A 26,311-nucleotide genomic window follows, 5' to 3' on the forward strand; every position below is an offset into this window, starting at 1 on the left:
ATTGTTTTTTTCCATGAGGTCGTCGTGTTCACCAAGCATTTTTTAATGTACCCCTACGTCACATCCGTAAACAAAGAAGCTCATGCGAACTGGACTGCACCATTGTGTTACTAGGGGTTGCGCGTCACTGCTGAAGATACACTATTATTAACATTCTGTTCGTTTATCTCACTGAAAAAAAATATCATTGCCCTAAATGTGCGCATTTAAAATTACTTTAACTCCCCGACAGTTGTGTAGTAATATCACGCCTGTGCCCTTACATCTTCGGTCGATGAAAATGTATGGGAACCCCTCTATATGCGGAATAATAGACCCTCCCGCTTGACAAAACACTGCAAGCCAAGTGATATTTACAGAGCCCTTTAAAGTCCCAATGTATTGCTGGTGAAGGAGTGTCGATACTTTTCTCTTGCAAATCGAGAAAATCTCAATTGTTCCCTGTTGTTTGCCAAGTCTCCTTTCTCGGGGACTTGACTCAGGTAACTGTTACATACTTTTATTCGTCAGTTCTTTCATGAGTTTATATTTGTGGTATTTATAATACCTCAGGAAATTCACAGAGCTAGACAATGGTTATGTTTATAACACTGACTCAATGGATTACTAAGGAATTAGTTAATCAAGCGTTACTAACCCTCCTTGGTAAATTAAATCGGACACACACACAGGATGTCTCGCGAGCTATGCATTCATGCGCAGACGACTGTATATCACTATCAAATGGTCATGCATTCACGGTTTATTTAACATTTATTTTAGATTTTAAAGTGAGTGTTTAATAATTTCACCCACGATTTCGCTCCTATTTGAAAAGGCTGGTGTTGCCTGCTATGTAAAGTCTAGTTCCGTCGCTCTTCTGTTTTGAGTTTACTCATATGTTTTGTCCTTGTTTGTGTGCTGATGATAAGGTCACGTGTCACCAGAAGCCCGTGTGAAGAGCAACTGGGCGCAGTGTCGAATACTAGCGTACTGCGTAGTGTACACCTTTTTTGCCTACTCTTTTTGGTATGTGAAGCAGTATGTAATGATAAATGTTTTAACGTTGATATATTTATTTCAGCAAGTGGCATCCAGTTATTTTGGAAATAAACAACTTTTCTTTTTTGCATTTTTAATCATTGTTAAAACATGTATTAACTTTATTTTAAAGTCAAGAATATGTTAAAATTGTGGTTGACATAATAAATTGAATGGGATACAGTATTTCTCGAAGTATGCAGTTTGTTGAATACTTCACATCGAGTATATGGTGTCATTTAAAGGTGCACTCAGTATTTTTTTCCTCATTAAAAAAGTTGTACTCTTTAATAAATTAATTGTGATTTGGAAACCTATAAAATCATGAGCTCTCACATGAGATGACAAATCCAGTCATATCAGTAACCTCATAAAAGCTGTTTTATTCTACACTCATGGGGGCTGCAATTTTAGAATCACAAGAGCAGCCAAATACTGTGTGTTTTATATCAGTAACACTCCTGGATTAAATTAATTATGGCTAGCTGTGAATAGTGCATTTCTACAAAGGTCTCTTTAAAGGGAGTCATGACACGGGGGATCCAATTTTCCTTTATCTTTGACATATGAGTTTATTGTACTATAAAAAAACATACTGTAATATTTAGAACTCAAAACTTTCTCCTCACTGAAAAAAAAGCATTTGTTGAAACTGTGCCGCTAAAACAACTTGTTCCTCCACATTGTGATGTCACACTTTGACAGATATTTGCATCTAACCGGCTTCACATCAACACCTACTTTACCTTATTATCACTTCCGTAGTCCCACCCAGTAGTGATGAGCAGTGAGATGGCAAGAGGAGAAAGCCAATAATAACAGTGGGCTTTACTGTCAAGTCTAAAAGAGAAGCAGCACCAATACTGAGTGTTTCTGACAGAGGGTCAAAATGAGGGTGGAAAATGATCATGCTTGATTCATATATATATATATATATATATATATATGTAAAAATTTTGTGCAAAAAAAAAAAAACTACTAATATTTTAAGTGAACAATAATGAACATATAACCATAATTAAAAAGGGCATGTCATGACCCCTTTAAATGAAAACTATTGAGTTTGAATAATGCTGTCTCCATGCCACTAGGTGTCAGTATTTTTCCAAGATGACATGCATAAAAAATGACAGTGCACATTAGAGAAAAAAGGGGGACATACTACACCAATGAATGTTAATTTTTCTATTAAGCTTTTCACTGTCATACGGATTATATTATTTGTAATAAAAACATTAAATTAGAAAATAGAAAATGTACTGTACCAACTGCATACTGCAGATGCAGTATGGTAGTATGTGATTCCAAACATATCCCTTGTCTCACATTGGTACAGCATCTCCTTTTAGAGCCCAAAGCTGCACGGGCCGAAACCAATGTCAGCAGTGCGTCACCAGTGCCCTCCCCTCATGCACGGGTGACAGTTAAACCCGACTGAGAATTTGCAGGGCAGCCCAGGGGGTTTCTATTTCCACCATGAGTCGCAGTACTGGCTTATTACATGAGGAGGTCTCAAGTGTTTTTTTTGGGGGGGGGGCCAAAAATAGACACTCTTTTGGGTGTGTTAAGAATGGAAAGGCTAGAACAGATTATATCATTTGTGTTTCTATTATAACAGATTATCCATTAATCCACAGTAGATAAACCTCATATTACAAGGGAGTTAAATAAACAAGCTTTTTTGTCAGTTTAAATAATTTTAACTTGCATAACAGGTGGGATTAGTCAAAAAGTTTAGTCTTGATGAGCAACTAATTTTTCTACATAACATCTGAAAATCATTGTTAAATATGTTTTGTTATATTTAATTATATAAGACATCTTTTGCTTGAGCTGAATAAGCTGAAAAGACAGGCAGACAAACTCCGTTACATCAGGTAACAGGTGTGTAATGGAGCCTATAAAAGGCAGCAGGGTGTAACTAGATAGGTTTGCTCATAAAGAACACACTGTTATCAAGCGTTATCTGTTTCCCAAGAGATGGCATCACTCAACGTCTACATAACATTTAAAATACAATGTCCCTTTGTGGGTCACATGAATATCTCTGAGCCTTTTTGTTGCCTCTTTATTTGCTGTTGCCTCTGCAAACCGCTTTCCTTGGTCATGTCAATTAAGCTTTATGTATTTGTGGAAATTTCCATCATTGAAAGTGTGCCATCACTTTTATAGTTGTAGTTTTTCCATTGCTGTTATAAGAGATTGCCCTAATTCCCTTTCTAGAATTAGTTTGTCAGCGAAAAATTGCAGACCCTTTTTACATTCAACTAACTTTAACTCCCAGCAGCTGCTCACAATGCCACTGAACGATGAACGTCCCACCTCCACGTCTACAGTGTCCAGCGAGGATCAGATCAGTGACACCGAGTCATCGGAAAGGTGTGACAGTTTGACCTTGTCCAGTGATGTGGACTTTTCTCGCCAGAGCTTCACCAGTGACTCTTCCAGCAAACACAACTCTCCTTCCTGTAAGTGTTCTGCCAACACATAAACAGAGACACATACTCACAAAGGCACAGAAAGAGATTTGCTATTCAAATGTTATTTGTGTAGATCTGATGGTTTTACATTAAATTCATCACAGAAATTCAATTGGCACTCATTCTTTCTTTATATAATATATCTATTTCTATATTATTTTATTTAATAAATGTACTGTATGTAATTATGACATTTAATGAAATTTAACAATTTAAAAGAGGTTCTTGCTCGTCCTCATTTAAAGCTGAAGTGAGATATTTTTGTGCCAATCAGATTCAAGAAACTCCCTCTGTCTTCCATTGGTTGTACAAACAGATAGTCCTACCCAATATTTACAAACTCAATTTTGCTGTGTCGGTCCAGATAGGCAGCTCAAACAAACATTTCATGTTTTGATAGTGCCACATCAACCAACAAATGGCTTGCTTATAGCTGATTCTGCATATTAAGCTAATCAGCTTTAAAGGATTAGTTCACCCAAAAATTAACATTGTTCATCATTTGTTCACCCTCATGCTATCCCAAATGTGTATGAATTTCTTTCCTCTGCAGAACACAAACATAGATCTTTAGAAGAATATCTCAGCTCAGTGGGTCTGTACAATGCAAGTGGATATTGGCCAGAAATTAGAAGTTCCACAAAGCATATAAAAGTAATCCATACGTCTCCAGTTGTTTAATCTATGTCTTCTGAAACAATATGATAGGTGTGGGTTGGAAACAGATAGATATTTACATCAATTTGTACTATGAATCTCCACTTTCACTTTCTAATTCCTAATACATTTGGTGATTCGCAGTCTTTATGCATATTGCCACCTACTGGGCAGGGAGGAGAAATTATAGTAAAAAGGGACTTCAATATTGGTCTGTTTCTCATCCACACCTATCATATCACTTCAGAAAAGATGAATGATTAAGACTTCACTAGAGTTGTATGGATTACTTTTATGCTGCCTTTGTGTGCTTCTGGAGATTCAAAGTTCTGGCCACCATTCACTTGCATTGTATGGACCTACAGAGCTCAGATAAAATCTTAATTTATGCAGAAGAAATTCATTCACTTCTGGGATGGCATGAGGGTGAGTAAATGGTGATAGAATTTTCATTCGTGGGTGAACAATCCCTTTAAGCAAAAAGTATCTTTTAGAGTGACCACTAAGATTGACCTGTTATCAAATTGCAGGATTAAAATTCAGACCCCTGAATGCAGATTAATAGTGAAGGTCAGAACACCTAATAAGTCTAACATATTAACATGTACAAATCTGTATTGCCATGTGTTTTCAGGCAGCCCACCTAAAACCCTCACGCTTGATGAGGTTATGGCTTCAGCCCGGGACCTGTCCAATCTGAGTCTGGCTCATGAGATTGTAGTCAACCGCAACTTCCAACTCGAGCCACCAGAACTACCTCAGAATAGGTACTAGACTAATCTGATTGGTCCCACTTTCCTTGATAACGGTGCTTATAACTATATACATGGGGTTTGAGAAAATGTACTCGTATACAATATAAATACAGTATATAAAGTCAAAACACTGAAGCATTCTTTTAGCCATCATATATTTTGTGCTGATCTGTGCAGAATTAAAGTACCCTAATTTGCATTTTGAGCTCAACATTACAGTGTGAATGTAATAACGATAATGTATATAATAATGATATTTATATCAGACTGATACAAACAGCAAAGTATCCCAGTGCTGTTATATTAATATCAGCACTCTTGGATTGCCGCTTGTCCAATCAGATTAGAGGACCTGAACTAATGGTCCCTACAGTGAGCCCCCTCCCCATATTCTCATAATTAAGGTGTGCAGGCTTGGAATCTGTAGTCATAAAAAAACTAATAAAATTAGTCATAACTCATAAAAATCATAACATTGAAACTCAATCTCTCAATATCCTTTGTTTTACCACTAGCTTGGAGAAAAGAGTGAAAGATATGGTGCACAAGGCCTTCTGGGATTGTCTTGAATCAGAGCTGAATGACGACCCCCCTAAGTACGATTATGCCATCAAACTTCTGGAAGAGATCAGAGATGTACGTCACATGTTAATCTTATTTAACCATGATGAAAAAGCACATGCAATTACATCTATTGATCAATCATTCTTTGTTTTCTATCAAAGATCCTGATTTCCTTCCTGAACCCTGGGGCAAACCGCCTCCGTACTCAGATCATGGAGGTGTTGGACATGGACCTGATACGGCAGCAGGCTGATAACAATGTGGTTGATATCCAGGGCCTTGCTTCTTACATCATCAATACTATGGGCAAGTTCTGCGCGCCTGTCCGTGACGATGAAATCAAGAAACTCAAGGAGAACTCGGGCGACATTGTGAATGTGTTCAAGTATGTCGTTTGAAGTCTTTGTTTGATGAAGAATATTAGGTTTATTCTTGTATTATTTTGTAGAACTAGGTATGACATAATAACATGAAAAATAGTTGCCAAGCATGCATTTGCCTGAAACAAATAAATTCTCATTGGTAACTTATGGTGGATTAGGGAGATCTTCAGAGTTCTGGACCTGATGAAAATGGACATGGTGAATTTTACTATCCAGAACCTCAGGCCAGAGCTGCAGAGGCAGTCAGTAGAGTATGAGCGAGCCAAATTCCAAAGCATTCTGGAAAAAACTCCTAGTAAGTCATTTTAAATACCATAAATATATTGGATGCATATATTCACACATTGAATCAGGTGAAATCGCTTGAAGTTGATTATATGAAGCGTTTCTTTTTGCCTTAAAGTTTTAGTTCACCCCCAAAAATTATATTCTCAGTGGAACACAAAATGAGATGGCATCTAGTATGTTAGTCTCAGTCACCGTGCAATTACTTTGAATCTTTTTCCATATAATGAAAGTTGACTGAGGTGCTCATTCTGTCTAGCATCTCCTTTTGTGTTCCACAAACCGAAAGTGGCACATGACTTTAGATATAATGTAAATTTGCATGCAGATGCTCTGAATCACACAACTGAGTGGATCAAAGGATCAATAGAGGAGGCCATCCGTATCATGCCCCCAGCAAAGGGCAGCGATTCTGGGCAGAGCGGCAAATCCTTACCAGGGCCCATGCTGCTTCTAAATGTTGCCTACCTTAGACTGCTCACCTGGGACAAGAGCAATGGCCCTCTACCTGAGGTTAGAGTTACTCGCGCACACACACACAATGGTAACTCTTATACAGTGTCCTAACCAGCCGCGAACGAGACCAGAAACAAGGCATTTTGATGATCACTTGATTTCTAATTCTGTGGCATTGAGCTGGGTGATACCAGCTTCTTCTCCACATAACTGTATACATATCTTTTATCTGTGAATGTGTCATGTTGGGCAGCAGTTTCACAGTAAGTCTGAAAAGAGAAATTATTTGTCGCTGGAAACGTTTCATATCGTGCGTGGTTAAGACAGTGTATATTGCAAGTTTTCATACTTGTACTCTATACTTTGGTAAATGGCTGCATTTTGAGGCGTGCATCATTTTTATTTGTATTTTTTTTTTTCTCTCCCCAATTTCCCAATTTGCCCAATTAACAATGCGCTTTTAAGTCCACATGGTGGTATAGTGACTCGCCTCAATCCAGGTGGTGGAGGACAAATCTCAGTTGCCTCCACGTCTGAGACCGTCAATCTTTGCATTTTATCACGTGACTTGTTGAGCACGTTACCGCGGAGACATAGCGCGTGGAGGCTTCACGCCATTCTCCGCGGCATCCGCGCACAACTCGCCATGTGCCCCACCGAGAGCGAGAACCACACATTATAGTGACCATGAGGAGAATAACGCAACATGACTCTACTCACCCTAACAACCAGGCCAACTGGTTGCTTAGGAAGCCTGACTGGAGTCAATCAGCATGCCCTGGATTAGAACTTGCGACTCCAGGTGTGGTAGTCAGCATCTTTACTTGCTGAGCTACCCAGGCCCCTCGAAGCATGAATATTTGAGTGTTTTTATGATTTAACAGTCTCTTTCTTCATTTTTTTTTTTTTTTTTTGCACTTGTAGACTTTGATGACTGATGAAGTGAGGTTGCAAGAGTTGCAGAGGTCTCTTCAGCTGTACCAAGCTGTGGCATCTGTTCTGCTTATAGTCTACAGCTCAATTGGAGAAGCCGTGTCAGGCCTGCCTGCTCTTGTTGAGCGACTTAAGAAGATGACAGCAGTATTGCTCGAGGGCATGCATAGTGTGTGAGTCCGATGCGTGTCCTTCCCAAAATACTACTATTGCATGCAACACATGCATACTTGTGCATAACCTAATAAAAATAATTGCAGTATAAATGAATGTCCCCCCTTCCTTTTGGATGCCTGATATACAGAGATTTCAACCTGACTGAAGCTCTTGGTAATGTCCGTGATCAGATCTGCTGTGAGGTCAACAAATCTCTGACCGAAAGAAATTTCCCAGCTCTCCCTGTCGAACTGCAAGCAACTTTGAAAGGCCAGATCTGTGACATCTCCCAGCAGAACAACCCAATACGTACTCTTGTTGGTAAGGAAAACACATTAACCTCTTTAAAACATTTGTATTGTTCTTAAAAGAGCTGATTTTGTTTAAAGAGACTCCAAAAACTCTTTGGTGGAGGAAAGAAAGCATTCTGGTGTGGATGAGAGTTGTATATGAAAACGCGTGGAGTGTGGAGGTGGCCTAAGGGGACATCTAGAAGGTGTTCTTGTACTAAAAAAGCTAGATGCAAAGCAACAAACAGAACCAAATGCAGCAGTCCAAAAAAAATTTAATTTACATGCCATCTTAAAACATGGTGCTCTTGTGCAAGATGCTGAAAAAACAGTGAGACACAGTGTAATGGTCAAAGACATCCATCTACCGCATTTGTGCTGTACATTCAAAAACGGTGCAGACAGACACGCAACACATTCAGAGTGAACAACACCCAAGGCATCATTGATGCACTGACATATACTGTATATAATTATAATCTTATATATATATGTATATAATTATTACAGCATTGATTTTCAGCCTGTTTGACTCCAAGGCCTTCCACTGTCCAAGACAAAATTTGAAGGCCCCCCTTTATTTACAGGAACCAGAAATGTCAATATTACAATATTAGTTAAAATTTCAAATCAATTATTAAAGTAATTCACCCCGATTCATTTTGTGATTCCAGAAGTTTCAACTGTATGTTCTTCAATTAAAAACGTGTGGATTTTTTAAGATTGATTTTAGCGAGTTCTGTAGAGTATTATATCATAGGCTAACTTATTTTAAATTATTCTAATTCATCTTTAGCCCCCCTTGAAGCAGGGTTTTTCCTGGCTCAAAATGAGGCGGAGCTGGTACTATACTGATCAAAATTGACGTTGAAAACACGTAAATGTTGGCTTTGCATTAATACAATCCTAATGACCTGGCTACTGAATACTAGTGTTAATTTTGCCAGCTGTGTTTTAATTTAGTTTTAGTCCTGTGTCAAATGTCCTTTTTAGTTTTTATCATATTTAGTCAACCTTATCCTATTTTTAAAAAAATGTTTTAGTCAAGTTTTAGTTGACAAAGTCTGGGCATTTTAATGTAGTTTTGTCAATCAAAACTGTTGACATTTTTAGCCATACGAGTATTATTGATAAGCATTTGTCAGTCTAGTCTATCCAAAACATTATAGTTTTATATGATCTCATGTTATGATAAATGACATCAAGCAACTATTCGACAATGGAAATTTTTATTATTATCTCTGAGATTTGCAGTTACAAATGACAATCCACCGAGTGCAACGCTTTTTAGTGTTTTCCATGAAGACACCCACCAGAGTTTTGTAGACGGCCAACACGAAATTTGACGGAGGCGACCGCCTAGTAGTTCTCTATGCTGGAAAAACCCTGTGAAGGTTTGCAGCCCTGGTTGAGAAAACTGTATTAGTGTTGCATCATTCCTCTGGCATCGCCTTTTATTGAAATAATTTTTTTGTTAAGTTTCCCGAGCGATTCACGTTAGGAGCACTATTTATGACACAGAGTTTGTACCTATGTAAAGAGTTCCAAATCAGTCACTGATTTTCTGTTTCTGTTAGCATGGTGCCAATAAAGGCAGATGCCTATGTACATAGTAGGCAGTGAGGCAGCTCACTATGTTTTGTAACATATCCATTGTCTAATTTTTAACACACCTCTGCTGTCCCACAGAAACAAGGACACAGATGTACTTCAAAGTGGTCCTCTCTTCTGCCAACTCAAACAATACCCCACCTCCCGTACCGCCAGGGTTGGGCCTGATTCAGCCAGAGCTCATGGCAATGGGGCTCAGTTTTGTCAACCTTGTCAACTACAACAAACAGGTTTACAGTCCTTTCTACTTTAGCATCCTGAAGAATATTACTGTTAACTGATTCAACAGGGGCAACTCAACAAAATGGAAACAAACAGGGTCCACCAACCAGCCCACTAGAGTCCAAATAGAGGAAGTTTTGCTCACTGCCTCCAGCTTTGAGGAGGTGCCATTGACATAGACATTTCACTTGAGTGTTAAGTAACTAAAGATAAGGAATCATCTGTAACGTCTCAAATGACCAGTGGAGTTCAGTGGGATTTCTGCAGTATGAAAAAGACAGAAGAACAACTTTGTGCTATGGTGCTTAAAGTTGAGAAATTATAAGATATGGGAAGTGTTCGTTGTTGTTCATTATGTTATAAAGAAACTATGTTCTTATAGTCCAAGTTATATTTTTAGCATCTCCATAAATGTGGTTTTCACTTGATAGTGTTGCTGCAATGGAAATGTATTAATTTACATACAGTATAATAAAATAATGTTATTTAACAAATATTGTTTTGTTCAAGGCTAATCATTTTCTTTTCATACAGATTTTTAAAATAATAGACAAACTAGGCAAATATATTTAAATAGATCCTTTAAAGACATTTGAGGATATGTATTTGCTTGGTCTACTTAGAGATACCAGTGTGTGTTATCCCACGCTGATTTCCTAATGTTATCAGAGCGAATGAAAATACATTGGTAACAAAGTGAAATTATACTTTGTTTGAAAGTATTGTTACATTAGTTTGATGTATATATATATATACTTGGAAACTTGAAAAAATGTTGGCTGAATTTCTAATTCTGCATGATTTTAAATGGAAGTGACCAGAACTCTGGATTTTTATTATATATCAAATTCAATTTGATTGTGGTCATGGTAGTGTCTTTTTTAGGTTTACAACTGCATGATCATTTGTTTTCCTTTTTTTTTTTTTTTTTTATCAATTAGAAAGCAAACTTAGGGTTACTTTTGTATGATGTATGTTATTGTGCTTTGGTTAAAGGCATGTTTGTTTTATTACAGTTGAAATTTAAGTGTTCATATGTGTTTGTGTTCTTGCTTAGAATTCTGATTCTGTTTTACATTTAGGTCACGCCAAACAACATTATAAAGACTATTGATTTTTTTTTCTCCATTCTGATAAGTATGACATCTTTGTAAAGGAAGCCATGCATTTCTTTTTTACATATATCTTTTTTTTTTTATGTTTTTTTCACCCTTACAGACCTTCAGTATATGTATTGTTTGTTTTCTGAATATTTGTAAGAACAACAAAAATATAATATGTGTGACAAGCATTAAAATAAAATAATGAAAATGTTATGTTGAGTCAAGTCATTTTTATTTGTATTGCACTTTTCACAATACACATGGTTTCAAAGCAGCTTGACAGAAAATTATGCTGTAATGTCTTATGTCATCTGACTGGGTAGCTAGAACTTAAAATCAATATATAGATTACAGTGATCCATTACAAAAACAAGAACATATAGTACTGTGAGACATAATACTAACACTACTTTTCTGTAGCCTAACAAAAATGCATTAGATGTGTAACATGTAGAGTCCCCAAAACTCTTAGCAACACTTGTTTGGTGTCATGACTATATTTCAGTATGAGGGTTTTGAATCCTGTATCTAATGAATGCTTTACTTTACAAAGTGAAATCTTAATTTATCAAACAAACATTGTAAGTATTGCATATATGCCCCCTCATCTCAGACGTCAAGGAATATTCTAAGTTCAGTACATAATGGCATAAAATTCAATGGCATAATATTAATTAGTACTAAAATTAATTTCGACTCATCCTCCCTTTTCTTTAAAAAAAAAAAAAAGAGCAAAAATCTGGGTTTCAGTGAGGCACTTACAATGAAAGTGAATGGGGCCAATCCATAAACATAAAAAAACTCACACATAGATCCTCAGGATGTAAACAATATTCGTGTTGACATGATTCTAGTGTTATAAAATCACTTACATTTTCTGTGTAAAATTGTCAACTTTGTTGCTATGACGACCTAACACCATAATCACGGTTAACTCCAAAACCCCTAAAAAGTAAAACGACTATTTAAACAACTTAACAGCTCAAATAATACCCACGTTTCAACACATTTGTTGTGTGCTTTTATAAAATTATAAGTTTCACATTTCTTTTTTTTTTAAGTCCAAAAATTGGCCCATTCACTTCCACTGTAACCTCTATTTTTGCTATTGTTTTATTTAGTTTTTGTAGTTTTTATTTATTTATTGTTTTTAAGAAAAGGAGGAATGAGTCGAAATATTTTTTGTGGTATTCAACATTATGCCACAAATGCTGTCGACAGAACTAAACTTGTACTATTCGACCCGGAATACTCCTTCAAAGACTTTTATTTTGCACGAAGACTACTTCTGGTTTCTTGTTTTCTTGCGGATGACAAATGATGCTAGTTGAAGGCTAACCGTGTTAAAACCAGTGACAGTTACAGCTTTCGGGACCATTCTGACATTTATTTAGCTTTTTTCGCCCAAAAAAAATTGTAAAGCTTTAATCATGATGCAATTTATAGTAAGTATTTTCTTTAGTTTGTGTGTTCTGTTTAGACAACTTGCTAGAGAAATTTCACAATCACAACTGTGTTTAAACTAATGTACTTGAGTAGCTAATTAGGGCTCACTGAGTTAAAACAAATAGCATTATGTAATAGCAATATGCAATTGCAGTTAAATAGACGAATATCTATTAATAATCATAATCAGAAGAAGATTGGTGTTTTCTGTAGGTCATCTGTCATATTAAATTGTGCTAATAGAGCATCTATTGTTTCCACAGCTTGGCTTCACTCTGGGAAACGTGGTTGGTATGTATCTGGCACAGAATTATGAGGTTAGAGAAATAACATTTTTCATCTTATTAACATTTATCATAATATCTGACTTTATTAATCATAAAATAGAACAGCTATATTGTTTAGTGATTGTTTCTATTTTTACATGTCATGTAATTTGATTAATGGACATTTCTACTTGTTTTAAAGGTGCCCAACATTTTAAAGAAAATAGAGGCCTTTAAAAAGGACGTGGAAGCCAAGAAGAAACCTCCAGATTAACAAATATGAGTCACAAGTGGAAATAAGGCTCATTATGATGAACATTTTGGAACAAGGAAATATACTCAATGTTACTGTTCATAAGTATGAACAAAAGAGCCCCAAAAATGCAGAGTATAATCCTAGTGTCAATGGTGCCTCAATGTGTTCAAAGTTGATGTGTTCTGCTGCGTTTTGCATTGTATTCCCTGTCCTCTTTTTTTAAGCAGGGTACATTTGTTTTACACCTGATAAAGATATGTTTGCTGTTACAAATTGTTTAATTATTTATCAGTTGAATAGCAAACAACAGTACTTTATAAAAGCTTCTTAATATGATTATGTTCTAAAGGAGCGAGCTTGCACAAATACAAATGACAATATTAACTTGAACAATTTCTGTAGTCTCCTTCATTTTCCTCTTTAAAAACTCTTGTCGTTACGAATCACAGTGTGACTCAAATTATTTTGAAATGCCTGTGTAGTATAGTACATCAGAACTAACTCACAAATAAACTCTGATAATTAATATTTATTTTAATTAAATGTAAAATTATCTCACGCATTACATAAAGACTGGTGATTTAGCTTGAACAATATGGAGGGCCATAATACTCAAAGTTAAGTTTTAAATTCTTAATACATACAATTGTTAAAATAACTCTAAAATAATTACAAAACAAAACAATTAAATATCTCTTTTATTTAATTTTAGCAATAATTTGCATCCATTTTCCTTTTAACATTTGTTTTTTATTGCCAAGGAAATACATACATAATAAATACAAATGTACAAACTTAATAAATGTAGTACATACAAATATAAGCGAGAAGGACCAAATATACAAATATAATGTATTACATATCAAAGTTTAACACAATAATTTAAAGAGGTAGCACAGGTTCACTATCTTAAGGGCTTTGGAGTTCTTTGAATGTGAAATTGTTGGATGTATTGCTTGATTTATCTTTTAAAATAATAAATAAGGGTTTTTGATGACTGAATTTACATAGATGAATGTGAAATTGGGCAAGTATCAATAATAAATTAATAATAAAATATTTCATATAGCTCACATTTGTTAATGTTTATATAGATTAAGACCTGAACATTTAGAGAATGTTTTTATATGATCAATTGCTAGGGATTTGGGAAGCATCTCTTAAAAATAAGTGGTGTCATCCTCTAATTGACTAATAATAATCTGCTACACTGATACCTCGAATACTGCTTTCAATTATAGATGTTGAAAGTAACTGCACAGACAGTAGAAATAAATAGGGGAGATGGGACAGCCTTGTCTTACTCCTCTAGACAGGTTAAATCTTCATGAAGTGCCATTTTATTATTTAACTGAGCAGCTACCATTATTGTAAAGGGCTTTAATTACTCTGCAGAACATATCCCCAAAACCAAATCTGTCTAAAGGCTTAATAATAAATTGGTGCGCTAATGAATCAAATGCCTTATTAAATCTAACAAGAGAATAAAGCTGTCCTCATGTATTAATTCTGAATAATCTAATAAATCAATAACTAATCTTATATTGTTGGCTAAATGCCTTTTCTTCATGAACCCGGATTGTGTCTCTTCTATTATGGAGCCCAGTACAGATTTGAATCTTTTAGAGACCTAGGATTTTGTAGTCATTGTTAATCTCACAATTTTTAACAGATTCCAAAAATGTACAGGCTGCCGCTTCAGAGTAATTGCATTGGTAAAGGTGACTGTAGAAATTAGCACAGAAATGTGCAATTTCTTGTGCATTATTAGTGACTGTACCATCAACATTCAGGATTTCAATTAATGAGGTTTTTAAGCAATTTATTTCTATGCTGAATTGAATTCTCCCATCTCCACCCATTTTTGTCTTGATCTTATGTAGGCACCCAAGTCTAGATCTCGTCTAATTTACATTGCAGGTTAGCATACTCAAGCTTATCAGTTTCAGAAAGCAGCTCAGGGGATTTAAGAGAGAAGGTTGCAATTTTAGAGACCACCTTATTTTCATCCGCACTTTTAAGTTTAGCTAAATTACTACCAAAGTTTTCTAAATACTTGCATATTTCAATTTTTAACAGTTCCCAATGGCAACAATAATAATTCAGTGCTAAAGCTCTCTTCCAATGATGCTCTATTAGTAAGATAAAATTAATTTTGGCATCTTCAAATTGGAGAAGAGAGTTGTTGAGTTTCCAGTAAGAAGGAGTTGAACCGGAATTAAGGGATGCAGAAAGACTAACCTTAAGAGAGATAGCTCTGTGATCTGTAAGAGGTGTAGCTTGAATATTGACTGAGTTGAAGCTATCTGCCAGGCTTTGGGAGATGAGCCAATAATATATTCGAGACTGCATGCTTAGAATGGTCCTTGCTGCTCCAAGTAAAGAGTCTCTGCTGTGGGTATTATTCTTTTATTATTTTATATGTGACGCCCACTATCATTGAGTGAGGTGCTGTTATATGGAATCGCGAAGCTAAATGAATAATAAACCCAGAGATAATGCTAAAATGAAAATACAACATAGGGCTAAAATTAAGGGGCATTTATTGTTAAAGTCAGTGATTAAAGATGACATTTTTGTATTTGTTTTACTATTTAATTGTGTATTTAAATATTAGTTTAATTATTTAATCTCGAGTAATTTGGCCCTCCATAGAACGAACAATGAAGAAAGTTCTACATTTTAAAATGGGTCAAATTTGAAGAGCGCAGTTGTAAATACCACCACCAGGTGGCGGACTGAACCCGGAAACAACACGCGGCTTTTCAGCGTTCGAAATGCAACGATCGCATCTCCGTTTAAATGTATTAACGTGTCTCATTGTATATTAATTAACTGAATCATTTAGAAAAAAAATTATAATGTATCTAATATTTGGCACTGGAACTTTTAACTCATCATGACCACGCATGCAAATAATGTCTTACGGTCTGTTAAAAGTTTTAACGTTGACTAAAATACCAGTTTAGAATTAAATTAAAGTAGTGTGCATGTAAATTAGTAAAAAATGTTAGCGAAAAGTTTCACCGGAAGTTGAACGCGAATGTTTCCGGAACACGTGGCTCTACTGTAACCGCTGGTGAGCGGCAGGCGGGTGTGAAGAGGAGTGAAAGCAAAGATGATTTCCCTCACAGACTCCCAGAGTAAGACCATTATAACCGCTTTGACACCTTTATAGCAGATAATGTTTTGCATCAGCGCATGCCCATGAAAAGGCTAAATTATTCTATATAATCTCAAGTCTTATTTTAGGTGTACAATGTGTCTTGCAGCTGCATGAAGTTGTCACATTCGAGCAAATGCTTTAAATGTAAATATTGGGTTGCATTTACATAAATCGGCAGTCTTCCTCAAATGTTCTGGTTTAAAGCCTGAGCTGTTTAAATGTTGTCATATTGCACTGACTGCACCATACTGAACTGCACGACGATGCAGCAGTGTAATATTCATCTATTCACTGATATTATGTAACATAATGTGTCGTCATACTCGGCTGTTTAAAATACAGAGATATAACATGCAAAGTGTAAACAACCTTATATTGGTGTTATAACAATGGTTTGTTCTGATTCGTTGCTTTCTCTCAACAGAAATTGGAGTGGGGCTTACAGGATTTGGTGTATTTTTCCTGTTTTTTGGGATGATCCTATTTTTTGATAAAGCCCTCCTTGCTATAGGAAATGTGAGTTTTAATTTTGTCCTCAAAGTGGCCTTTGTACTCATGATTGGTTTAGTTTATGCATGTCCAATAGGGTTTATGAGAAGCAAACAGCTGTCATGAGGGTTCAGGGACTTGCCTATGGTAGGCATTCTGCATGTTAATCTCAGTCACCATTTACTTTCATTGCATCTTTTTCCATACAATAAAGGTGACTGAGACTGAATATACTGCCTAACATCTCCTTTTGTGTTCCATGGAAGAAAGTCATAGTGGTTTGGAGCAAGATGTGCATGAGTAAATGATGATAGAATTTAATAGTTTTTTGTTGCAAACTATCCTTTTAAGTAGTTTATTGAGATGCTTAAACGCATATCCCCTAACCAAAAGACAGTTTATCTCTCTCACCTCTCCTCTTGATCTTCGGTTTGATTCAGATCCTTTTTGTTGTTGGCTTGGCGTTTGTTATCGGCTTGGAGAGGACGTTTAGGTTCTTCTTTCAGAAGCACAAGATGAAAGCCACCAGCTTCTTCTTGGGGGGCATCTTCGTGGTGCTGATTGGATGGCCCATCATCGGAGTGGTTCTAGAGTTTTATGGCTTCTTCCTTTTATTCAGGTATGCTTTAAAGGCTCATGAGACTTGGGCCACGTCCACAATTATCCATTTCTGTCTACATAACTGCATACTTTGCAAAACAGTTACGTTAGGAAACTGAAAGCAGAGTTTTGAAACGTTTTCAAAGCACTCTGCTTTTTGATGGGAGGAAAACAGAGTTATCCACCTTTGTCCTGACTTCTCCATGGGCTGCGCCTTTATGACGAGCTACATCCTCTCGGATGCTCCGCACTTTCACTTAGTTGTTGTTATTGTATGCTAGAGCTCTATTATTGGAGGCTTTTGGAATATGTGCTTTTAGAGGATGTTATAACAACTATAGGTGGCTTAAAAAATTACTGGAAAATTAATGTTACAACAATAAACCCACCCAAAAGCTGTCAATGCCTGAAACTTTGAGTCGCACCAGATGCAATAAGCAGAGGTTGTATTAACGTAATTCCCTGTCTTTTGCCTGTTTTTTTTGGGTTTTTTTAAACACAAATCTGCTAATTTTTAAATGAAACCTAGGGAGAACATACATGCTCTTGCATCCGGTCAGATTCAGATTGCTAGATTTGTCTGTTTTCATATTGAAGAACTTTCTATCATCATCATACATTGTGTGTGCAAAAAGAAACCCGGGGCTCGTTCAGCCCCGACAAAATGCAGCAAAACGTTTTGGTTTTATTTGTAATGGTTAATTTGCTGCCTGTGGATTGTCTGGCGTAAACGTAGTGAAATGTGTTTAAAACGAAAACATATTGGAGTTGACGTGGCCTAGGGATGAAAAATCTCTTTAAAAAAAATTTTAAGAAGTGTTTTCAGAAGTAGTGGTCGACCATTATGGGTTTTTAAATGGTTGATGTGATATGGAGAGAGGAAAGTGTCTATGGCAGATATAATATCAGTTTAATGCATTCATTCTGTGCAATAATTATTATAATTTTTTTTATTAGTGCAATGAACCCTAGAATGCATATGTAATTTCACCCCCATTCAATGCATATATGGGTCAAAAAAGACCAAGGTGAAATTCAGATGCTTATTCTTCATAAAACTACATTTTTCAAGGAAAATTAAATCTCATGATAGAAACCATGAAAATAATATTGAAAAGACTTTGCCTCGAGGTCAACTGCCTTAAAAAAAAAAAAAAAAAAAAGCTGCCTTTTTATTTGTAGATAAAGTTGTGAGATGATGCCAGACTTTATATACAGTTGGATGTCCTCAGTATTTGTAGGGACCCCCTTTTCAATAATTTCAATATGGCCAAATAGGCATATCTTCATATCCTTATTCTCTCTCTCTTATTTGTGTGTAGGGGATTCTTTCCAGTTGTAATAGGCTTCATCAGGAGGATTCCTGTGCTTGGATATTTGCTAAATCTCCCCTTCATTAGTGGGGTAAGTTGTTTTACTCAGTAGGGTGATGAAGAAGAGAATGCAGTGCTCTTTTATCTCTCTTTTAAATAAAGAATGGTCAGAGTTTACAGTGTATTTAATGTGAAATAACCAGACGTTATGCGATTCAGGGATAAGTGGTAAAAGCTTTTTTCATCTTACCATTTTAATCAGATTTGTTGCCTTAGCCAGCCTTAAAATCGCAAAAAGTGGCTTGCATCAAGAAATTTTGCTTGTCGCTTGTTTTCTATTGGTTGTGTTTCCCTGCCCACAGTGAAATCTCATCCCAATCCCAAATCCACTCCACATTGATTGATTGTGCTACGTCACATGCTGTTTCCACTTTTAGTGTGGACAGAGAAAGTACTTGTCGCTGGAAACTTGTTGCACCTGGTTAAGACAAGTTTTAAGTCAATGTAAATTCATCTAAAATGCGTTTGCTTGCTTTAGCAGCTCTGAGACTAACAGTCTTAGTCACTAATGTAATACAGGTGATATGGAAGATGTTTGGAATTTTAAAAACAACAAGGATACTTGGTTATTAAAAGGGGTAATCACCCACAGTTAAATTCTATCATAATTTAGTTATCCTCATTTTCTTTCAAACCCATATGACCTGTTGAACACAAAAGGGGATGTCAGGCATTGGGCCTTATTTTAAAAGTGCTAGTGTTAAGCACAGTGCTATGCCATAAATCGTAAGTGCTAAGTCAGTGGGCATGGCCATGATGTTTTGGTATATTCGTGCAAGCGTGGGTTTGGCGAAATCACACGTGCAACGCACTAATGGGCTGGGTCAAGTGCAATTTTATTTGGAGGTTCTTCTCTGGGTATTGCACTGTATGCATCCTATTATATTCATTCCCTCAAGCACCAGCGATATATACAAAAATGGCACATAAGAAGTTGGAAGTGTGGACTGTATGCAATGAATTAGAATTATAGAAATCCTTTTATATGATTAGAAAATGTTATAAATCAGGATTTAGATGTTAAATTATAGGGAATGTAAGTATTATTCATAATTTTCATCTACTGACACACAAATCATGAAACGGCACACTCTTCACTTCTACCTGTCGATTTTGAACAATTACATTAAATTGAAACATGAAAATATTTAACCAGAAATATTTCTACATTTCAAATTACACCTGAAATAAATTGAAATGGTAAAAAAATCATATAAAAAATCCAAATATTTTATCCTCTCCAACTTTCACAGGCACCTTTTGTATTGACTTAAAAATCACTATGACAACAGGTGGAAAAATACCAATACAAATAAGATCATAAATACAATTGTAAATATAAAAATAATAGTAATAATTGACAAATAAACCATGACCTCTAGAAAATTGAACACACATCTCATACATTTTTGTTTCATAAAACGGCAATTGTCAGGGCCAAACTTTGATGTTTCACTATATTTTCAGAGTTTTGACATGAAATGTATTACCTCCTGCTGGTGGAATCTCTAAATTACAAATGCCGGAACTGAGTTTAAACTTGCGCTGAGATAGGGCGTGGTTTTGAAACATCTTGGCGCAATGTAATATTTCTCTGGAAAATTGCAAATTGTGCTTTGCGCCACTTCAGTACACTCACAGTTAGCGCAAACGCTTCCACCCACGGCCACTTGCGCTGGCACGAAAATTTTACTTAGAAATAGCACTCCCACGAAAATTGGATAAGATGTAGCGCATGGTCATTGCACGTAGCGCTGTGCTTTGCGCACTCAAGAAAATAGACCCCATAATGTTAAACTAGGTCACCATTCATTTTCAAAGCATCTATTTTCCAAACAAAAGTGAAAGATGACTGTCATTCTGCTTAACGTCTCCTTTTGTTTTCCATGGAAGAAAAAAAGTCATGGGTTTGGAATGACTATTTTGGGGTGAAGTTTCCTTTAAGGTCTTTGAGTCTTGATTTCTTGACATCTTCTTAACACCTCTTTAATTAGAAATCTGGAATAACATATCCACTTTGTTGACCACCATTTGCGAATTAGGTTAACATGAGCACCAAGATACACACTTTAGCATTTTTTTGGGCAAGATTCTTCTGTTTTCAACTTCAGAATAGAAAACAAGTTCTTGCGAGTTTCTTTTGTCTTTGAATGTGTGTTTGTTGTTTTTTTAAAGCCCTCCTAATGCTGAGGACAGTCGACCATCTTGGTCAGTCAATGCTAATTCTGTCTTGCATGTGAGCATGAATCATGCCGTTCTATGTGCACTGAATATTTGAAGTGATACTAGTCAATTCAGGGTTTCATGTATTTATAACAATATGACAGTGTCACGACTCACGAATCAGATCTTCCATTTTAAGACCAAAGTACATCAAATGCAGTTCATTATCTGAAATGTATTACATATATTTCTAAGCAATATTACTATAGTTTCTCATATATAATTAAAAAATATTTGTATCCTTATTTTACCATAACTCTTTTTTTTTTTTTTCAGTTTGTGGACTCCACAAATGGAAGCAGCAACATGGTTTAACAGAAACTGATTTAAAAAAAAAAAAAAAACCTCTTATTTATGATGGATTTTCTAAAGCTTTACCTTAAAACAGCCATGTGAAATCTAGGGCTCATATTACTGAAGCTTTGCATTCAGACATATTACCATTGTAATAATGATGTCTGAGTGTGCGTGATATTTAAGACAACAAGAAGCGAATTGTGCAGGGTGGAAAAGACTCCACACCTCCGTCCTGCCGGACAATGCAATCTACTGAGCTGCTTCGCTGGACCTAGCATCCTTCCACAAGGTGTATACTTTATGAATGCATAATTCACGAAGAAGTAGGAGAGGTCCTTCCACGAGGGACGGTTTGTTGAATGTGTTGAAGAGATTCCTGGTTTTTATTGACTTTTTTTTTATTGAGAATTTTGAATTCGGTTACAAAAATGGCCTTGTTACACTGTTGTATCTATGGTGTTATTTTAAAGAGCTGAATGACTTCATTTCTTGTTTTTGCCGACACACCTGTTGAAACACCAAGTGCAATATTTACACTCTTGTAAAATTAGCGGTTACCTTACTAATTCTTACTACTTAGACAACTGGCATGCTAAGGTGTTGCCATCATTTGTTTCTAGCTCTATTTTATCAAACATGTATCTGAAATTTGTATGTTGAAAACCTTAAATCTATTGAAAACATTTAAAAACTTTCCATGAGTTTGTGTCATTTGTATTGGTTTCATTTATGCTTGTATTAGCTTGTTTTGTTAGTGAACAGGATATCATTATAATTATTAAAAGTATTAGGCCTATCAGTTAACCTTCCTATGCTGTTCTCAGATGCAATGAAAGTAGTTTCCTTTATCAGAGCAGTGCAAGATTTGGTAGCTTTTCCTCAACTTGCCATCTGAACATACAACAATTTTTTTCTTGATTCAATGAGCCTAAGTGTTTTTTTTTTTCGCCAAATACAATATATAAATCAGCACAATGCCGAACAAACACACAGAAATGAAGGTGTGTGATTGTAAAACATACAGAGTGCAAAATAAACACATAAAAAAAAATGCTAAACTCTGGCAAGTAATAATTTGATAATGTCTTAATGTATTTACAAATGCATAACTTACACAGGAGGTGGCTGCATAGAACACTGCCGCCATCTACTGGCAATTATTGTCATAACATGTTTTTCAAGTCATGTTATTTTTCTTTGTACACCAGATGGCAGCAATCTGCCCCAATACATTCTCATTCTTTCATTGTTTCAACTTATAGAAGTGTAGTTGTTTACTGTAGTGAAGTTACATAAATTAGCTTTTTTTTGCATATGCAAATGATTGGTGAAATCGAGAACATTTTATGTAAATTAGATATTTAAAAAAAACGTGTGGCATAATTAAATCCACAAATTAAAAGATCTAATAACAGGGCGGTTATTGTGAATAAGGGAGTAGTATTCAGCTGGTCATGTGATAGTGAAATGGCATTCTTCATCAGGGGACCCCCTCCATGTAAAATAAAACCGATATGACTGGAGTCTATCCAGGGCCGTATCAAGACAGTGTGGTGCCCCTGGGCACTATACCTCAAAAGGCCCCCCCAAAAAAAAAAGTTTGATCACGCGCGCGCGCACACAAACACACACACACTCCAGCATTGCAATCTTGATCAGACTGTTCATTATGCGAAATAGAGCGATATGTATCGCTATTTAGTTTTATTTATTTTATACCGTGTATTCTCTGTGTAAATTCGTGCACCGAGACGTGACGCCCGTACCGTTTCGGTTCAATACGAATAACTTACATGTACCGTCCCACCCCTAATATTTATCTTCATTAATGTCCTCTTCCTCACCCGAAGTCTTCCTCGCTCCTGTTTCCCCAAGGACAAGGAGAATATCCTCATTCGCATGGCGGTCATCGCCGACGCCCTGACTAACATTAGCAGCTGCTGCATCTCCCCCGCTAGCAGCGCCAGCGGTGTCAGACTTGGTGCTGCTGGTGTCTGCAATTCCTGTGTTCTCCCAAAAACTAGTGATTTAACAAAAAATTTGTCGATCCCTGGAACATTTTTTATTGTAGCTAAACGTCTAGCATCCTTCTCTTTCTTTAATCTTCTTTTTGCGAAACCACTCAATTGCCGTCTGTCCATTTTGGATTTTGATTCATTTTCTGTAGTAGCCGTTAAAAAAATGACACATTTGCGCGTAATTGTTGTGGACCAACTCAACTGTGACAGATTGGGGAGGGGGGGAGTGATAGTGGTCATGTAATCTTCATTTATTTATAATTTATTATTATTATTATTATTATTATTATTGTTAAATTAGTGTTCATAAACAAGTTATGTATGGTCTTTCAAGAATTTCAAGTTAATAATATAACAATTTACGAAAAATATTTTTAAAGCTTGTGTCATGTGGTGCCCCCCTAGTGGTTGTGAATGGTTGGTGCCCCTGGGCACTGGCCCAAGTGCCCTTATGGATAATCCGGCTCTGGTCTATCTCATGCGAGCGCTCATAATGTTATACACGTGTTTAACAATTAATTTATTTAGGAACAAAACTTTTTTAATGTGGAATCAAAATGCTACGTGCACCTTTAAAGCTCATTTATTGTTAATTGTTGTAATGAGATCTGCCAAGATTTGTTGTTTGTAATGTATTTTAGTGGCTATATATATATATATATATATATATATATATATATATATATATTTTTTTTTTTTTTTTTAAACTATTGTTATTTTTCTGTGTGTCTGTCTGTGTGTGTGTGTGTGTGTGTGTGTGTGTCTGTCGGTCTGTGTGTGTGTGTGCTTGTGTTTAAAGAAATGTGATTTTTTTATTTTTATGTATTGGTTTTATAATGTACTTAAAAATGCCCAACCATTGGACAGGAGTTGAAAATTAGTTACAGGCTTTGTATTGTAACTATGTTTGACTGTATGGTCCCTGTTAAATAAAAAATAATAAAATAATATATATATATATTATAAGTATATTATAAGTATAAAATAATATATATATATAAGGTTTTTATGAACATTCTAAGGCAAACACCTCTGAATCATCACAGTCCTTGATCTTATATATATATATATAAGATCGTTTCCTTTCCATTACTCACGTTTAAGAAGAGGCATAAGATGAATGTAATTTGGAGCTAAAGCACAGCAGGATACATTGTCTGTAGGGAAACTCCATCAGTCTCTTGCTGAGAAACTACCTTGCGTTCATTCATAAAAAAAAAATAAGGTATTTTATCTATGAGTCGCTTCATTGCTGCAGGTGTAAACATATCAATACTTTCCGCCCTCTTTTTATTAGCTACTAATAAAAGTACACTCGCTTGGAGTTTCCCCTACAGATTCTGACGTTACAGAATCACTCATAGTTTATGGAGAAACCTGTGTGTGTGTGTGTGTGTGTGTGTGTGTGTGTGTGTGTGTGTGTGGTGTGTGTGTGTGTGTGTGTGTAATGGCGTACGATTTGTTTAGTTGTATTTATTTTTGAAGGCAGGGTTAACTAATGTGTCCAAAAGGTTTGTGGTCCGGCCCCATTGAGAATCAATGGGACTTGACCTATAGCTGAAGACTAATTCATTCAGCATTCCTCCACCCTGAAGATTATAAATATCAAGCACACACTTCGCCTTCTTCACACTTGATCTTGCCAAGACTAAACTGCTGAAGAGGACGCCTGTCGCCATGAAAGTAAGTCGTGCGCTCAGTAGTCCCGTCACTTTTAGCAAACTGTATTTTGGTGTGTTTTGTAAGCAAGACACTTGGAATAGCAAGTGAATGGGGCCAGCCTATACACGTTAAAATACACACATGTTGCAAATGTATATCTATAAGACGTGAACGTTATACGTGTTTACATTTTGTGTGATACAATCGCTTACAAACCATATCATAATATCCAATTTTACAACTTTGTTGTCATGGCAACAACGCCGTACATCATGTAATCCCGGTAAGCGATGTTATAGCACTAAAATGATGTAGAACAGATCACATTCAAATCATGTTAACACGTATAACGTTCACGTCCTGTGGCTATACTTCTGCAACAGTGTGTATTTTAATGTTAATGGACTGGCCCCATTCACTTGCATTGTAAGTGCCTTATAGGCTACTATCACCCCGACTTTTGCTTTTTAAAATAAACGAGGGACGAGTCGAAATTACTTTCCTTTCTAATAAAACATTATGTCACAAAGGCTGTTGATTGAGCCTAACTCGTGTTGAACTTTAAAAAAAACAGAATGGCACAGCTTTTACGCATGATGGACTTGTCTGGAGACACTTTTACGCACAGTGTAAATCACAGTTTAGAGAAAACGGGCGTTATTCTAGATGTTAAATTGATATTTTTGCGATTGTACTCAATGTGTTGAAAGTTATATATGAGCATGACTTACATTTGCAGGGTTTAAGAACTCTTGCGGCGTACGCACTTGCGCTCTTACTTCTGGCGACGTCCCATTCCTGGAGCGCGCCAAAGGTAACGGAGCGGCGTGATGGCACCGTCTAAATATGTTTGAAATTATGACGTTTTATATGAACTTCTGCAAATAATTCAAATGTTTTTTATTAAAGGGAAGCTTTCAGCGCAGGAATTGGACGCCCCAAGCAATGCTATATCTAAAGGGCACACGTATGTTAGGCTACTGCTATATTTTTCCAACCATCTTTGCGTCTAAAAATGCACGTATGAGGGAGTTTTTCCCATACCTGTCATTACGAGATTGTGAATGAACTTTTCAATGTTTATAATAGAAGGACGGCGCTTTGTAGCAGAGGACAGAAACGAAGGGGACTTATACGACACAATTCGTTTGGGTATGAATCATTATTTGTAAATATCATAATTTAGGCCTATGACTTTGTTCTCAAAACCGTTAATTATCCTTGTTCATAAAGCTAATTAATCTTAATAATAGTAATCATACTACCAAAGTATATTTACAAGGTTACAATTAGAATTACACAGTATGTACTTCTGCAATTAACTGTAACATGAACACTAATGTGAAGTTTAGCCTAACACTTTCTCTCCACAGAATCACGCACCCAAAACACAGAAAATCTGAGTATCTCCAAAGCGGCTGCATTTCTCTTAAATGTCCTCCAACAAGCCAGAGATGAGGGGGAGCCTTACTGAAACCACAGGCTGTTACAACTCACTCTTCCATCTGAATATTTGCATTTTTGTGAGCCATGTGGAATAAAATGTTTCAAGATGGTCATCTGCAGCTTATCTGAAGGTTCTACATTCATCTCTGTTTGA

General features: G+C 36.1%; 4 protein-coding genes across 6 annotated transcripts; all 4 read left to right on the plus strand.

Moving 5' to 3' along the window:
• The first annotated feature begins 363 nt into the window (after nt 1-363).
• LOC127639247 (T-complex protein 11-like protein 2) lies at nt 364-11,099 on the plus strand. 2 transcript variants are annotated; one of them, XM_052121160.1, is made up of 10 exons: nt 364-482; nt 3,308-3,488; nt 4,792-4,924; nt 5,428-5,548; nt 5,638-5,861; nt 6,018-6,154; nt 6,473-6,657; nt 7,525-7,706; nt 7,838-8,010; nt 9,669-11,099. In XM_052121160.1, the coding sequence occupies exons 2-10, from the start codon at nt 3,317-3,319 to the stop codon at nt 9,869-9,871; spliced, it is 1,530 nt and encodes a 509-aa protein (XP_051977120.1). In that variant the 5' UTR covers nt 364-482; nt 3,308-3,316; the 3' UTR covers nt 9,872-11,099. The 2 variants fall into 2 exon arrangements, with proteins under 2 accessions (XP_051977120.1, XP_051977119.1); XM_052121159.1 differs by having other exon boundaries at nt 374-482; nt 3,305-3,488.
• Nucleotides 11,100-12,205: 1,106 nt separating this feature from the next.
• LOC127639220 (short transmembrane mitochondrial protein 1-like) lies at nt 12,206-13,329 on the plus strand. Its single transcript, XM_052121128.1, has 3 exons — nt 12,206-12,360; nt 12,625-12,678; nt 12,830-13,329. Exons 1-3 carry the CDS (start codon nt 12,346-12,348, stop codon nt 12,899-12,901), a joined length of 141 nt encoding a protein of 46 aa, XP_051977088.1. The 5' UTR covers nt 12,206-12,345; the 3' UTR covers nt 12,902-13,329.
• A 2,611-nt stretch (nt 13,330-15,940) lies between these two features.
• LOC127639150 (vesicle transport protein GOT1B-like) lies at nt 15,941-21,725 on the plus strand. 2 transcript variants are annotated; one of them, XM_052121024.1, is made up of 5 exons: nt 15,941-16,026; nt 16,474-16,565; nt 16,979-17,157; nt 18,461-18,542; nt 21,011-21,725. In XM_052121024.1, the coding sequence occupies exons 1-5, from the start codon at nt 16,002-16,004 to the stop codon at nt 21,047-21,049; spliced, it is 417 nt and encodes a 138-aa protein (XP_051976984.1). In that variant the 5' UTR covers nt 15,941-16,001; the 3' UTR covers nt 21,050-21,725. The 2 variants fall into 2 exon arrangements, with proteins under 2 accessions (XP_051976984.1, XP_051976985.1); XM_052121025.1 differs by lacking the exon at nt 21,011-21,725 and adding an exon at nt 20,687-20,972.
• Nucleotides 21,726-24,631: 2,906 nt separating this feature from the next.
• On the plus strand, nt 24,632-26,223 carry LOC127639257 (spexin prohormone 1). The gene is made up of 5 exons (XM_052121174.1): nt 24,632-24,732; nt 25,451-25,525; nt 25,621-25,678; nt 25,801-25,863; nt 26,085-26,223. Exons 1-5 carry the CDS (start codon nt 24,727-24,729, stop codon nt 26,183-26,185), a joined length of 303 nt encoding a protein of 100 aa, XP_051977134.1. The 5' UTR covers nt 24,632-24,726; the 3' UTR covers nt 26,186-26,223.
• The last annotated feature ends 88 nt before the right edge of the window (nt 26,224-26,311 follow it).

This window comes from Xyrauchen texanus, chromosome 47 (assembly GCF_025860055.1).
Source record: "Xyrauchen texanus isolate HMW12.3.18 chromosome 47, RBS_HiC_50CHRs, whole genome shotgun sequence".
Taxonomy (NCBI): Eukaryota; Metazoa; Chordata; class Actinopteri; order Cypriniformes; family Catostomidae; genus Xyrauchen; species Xyrauchen texanus.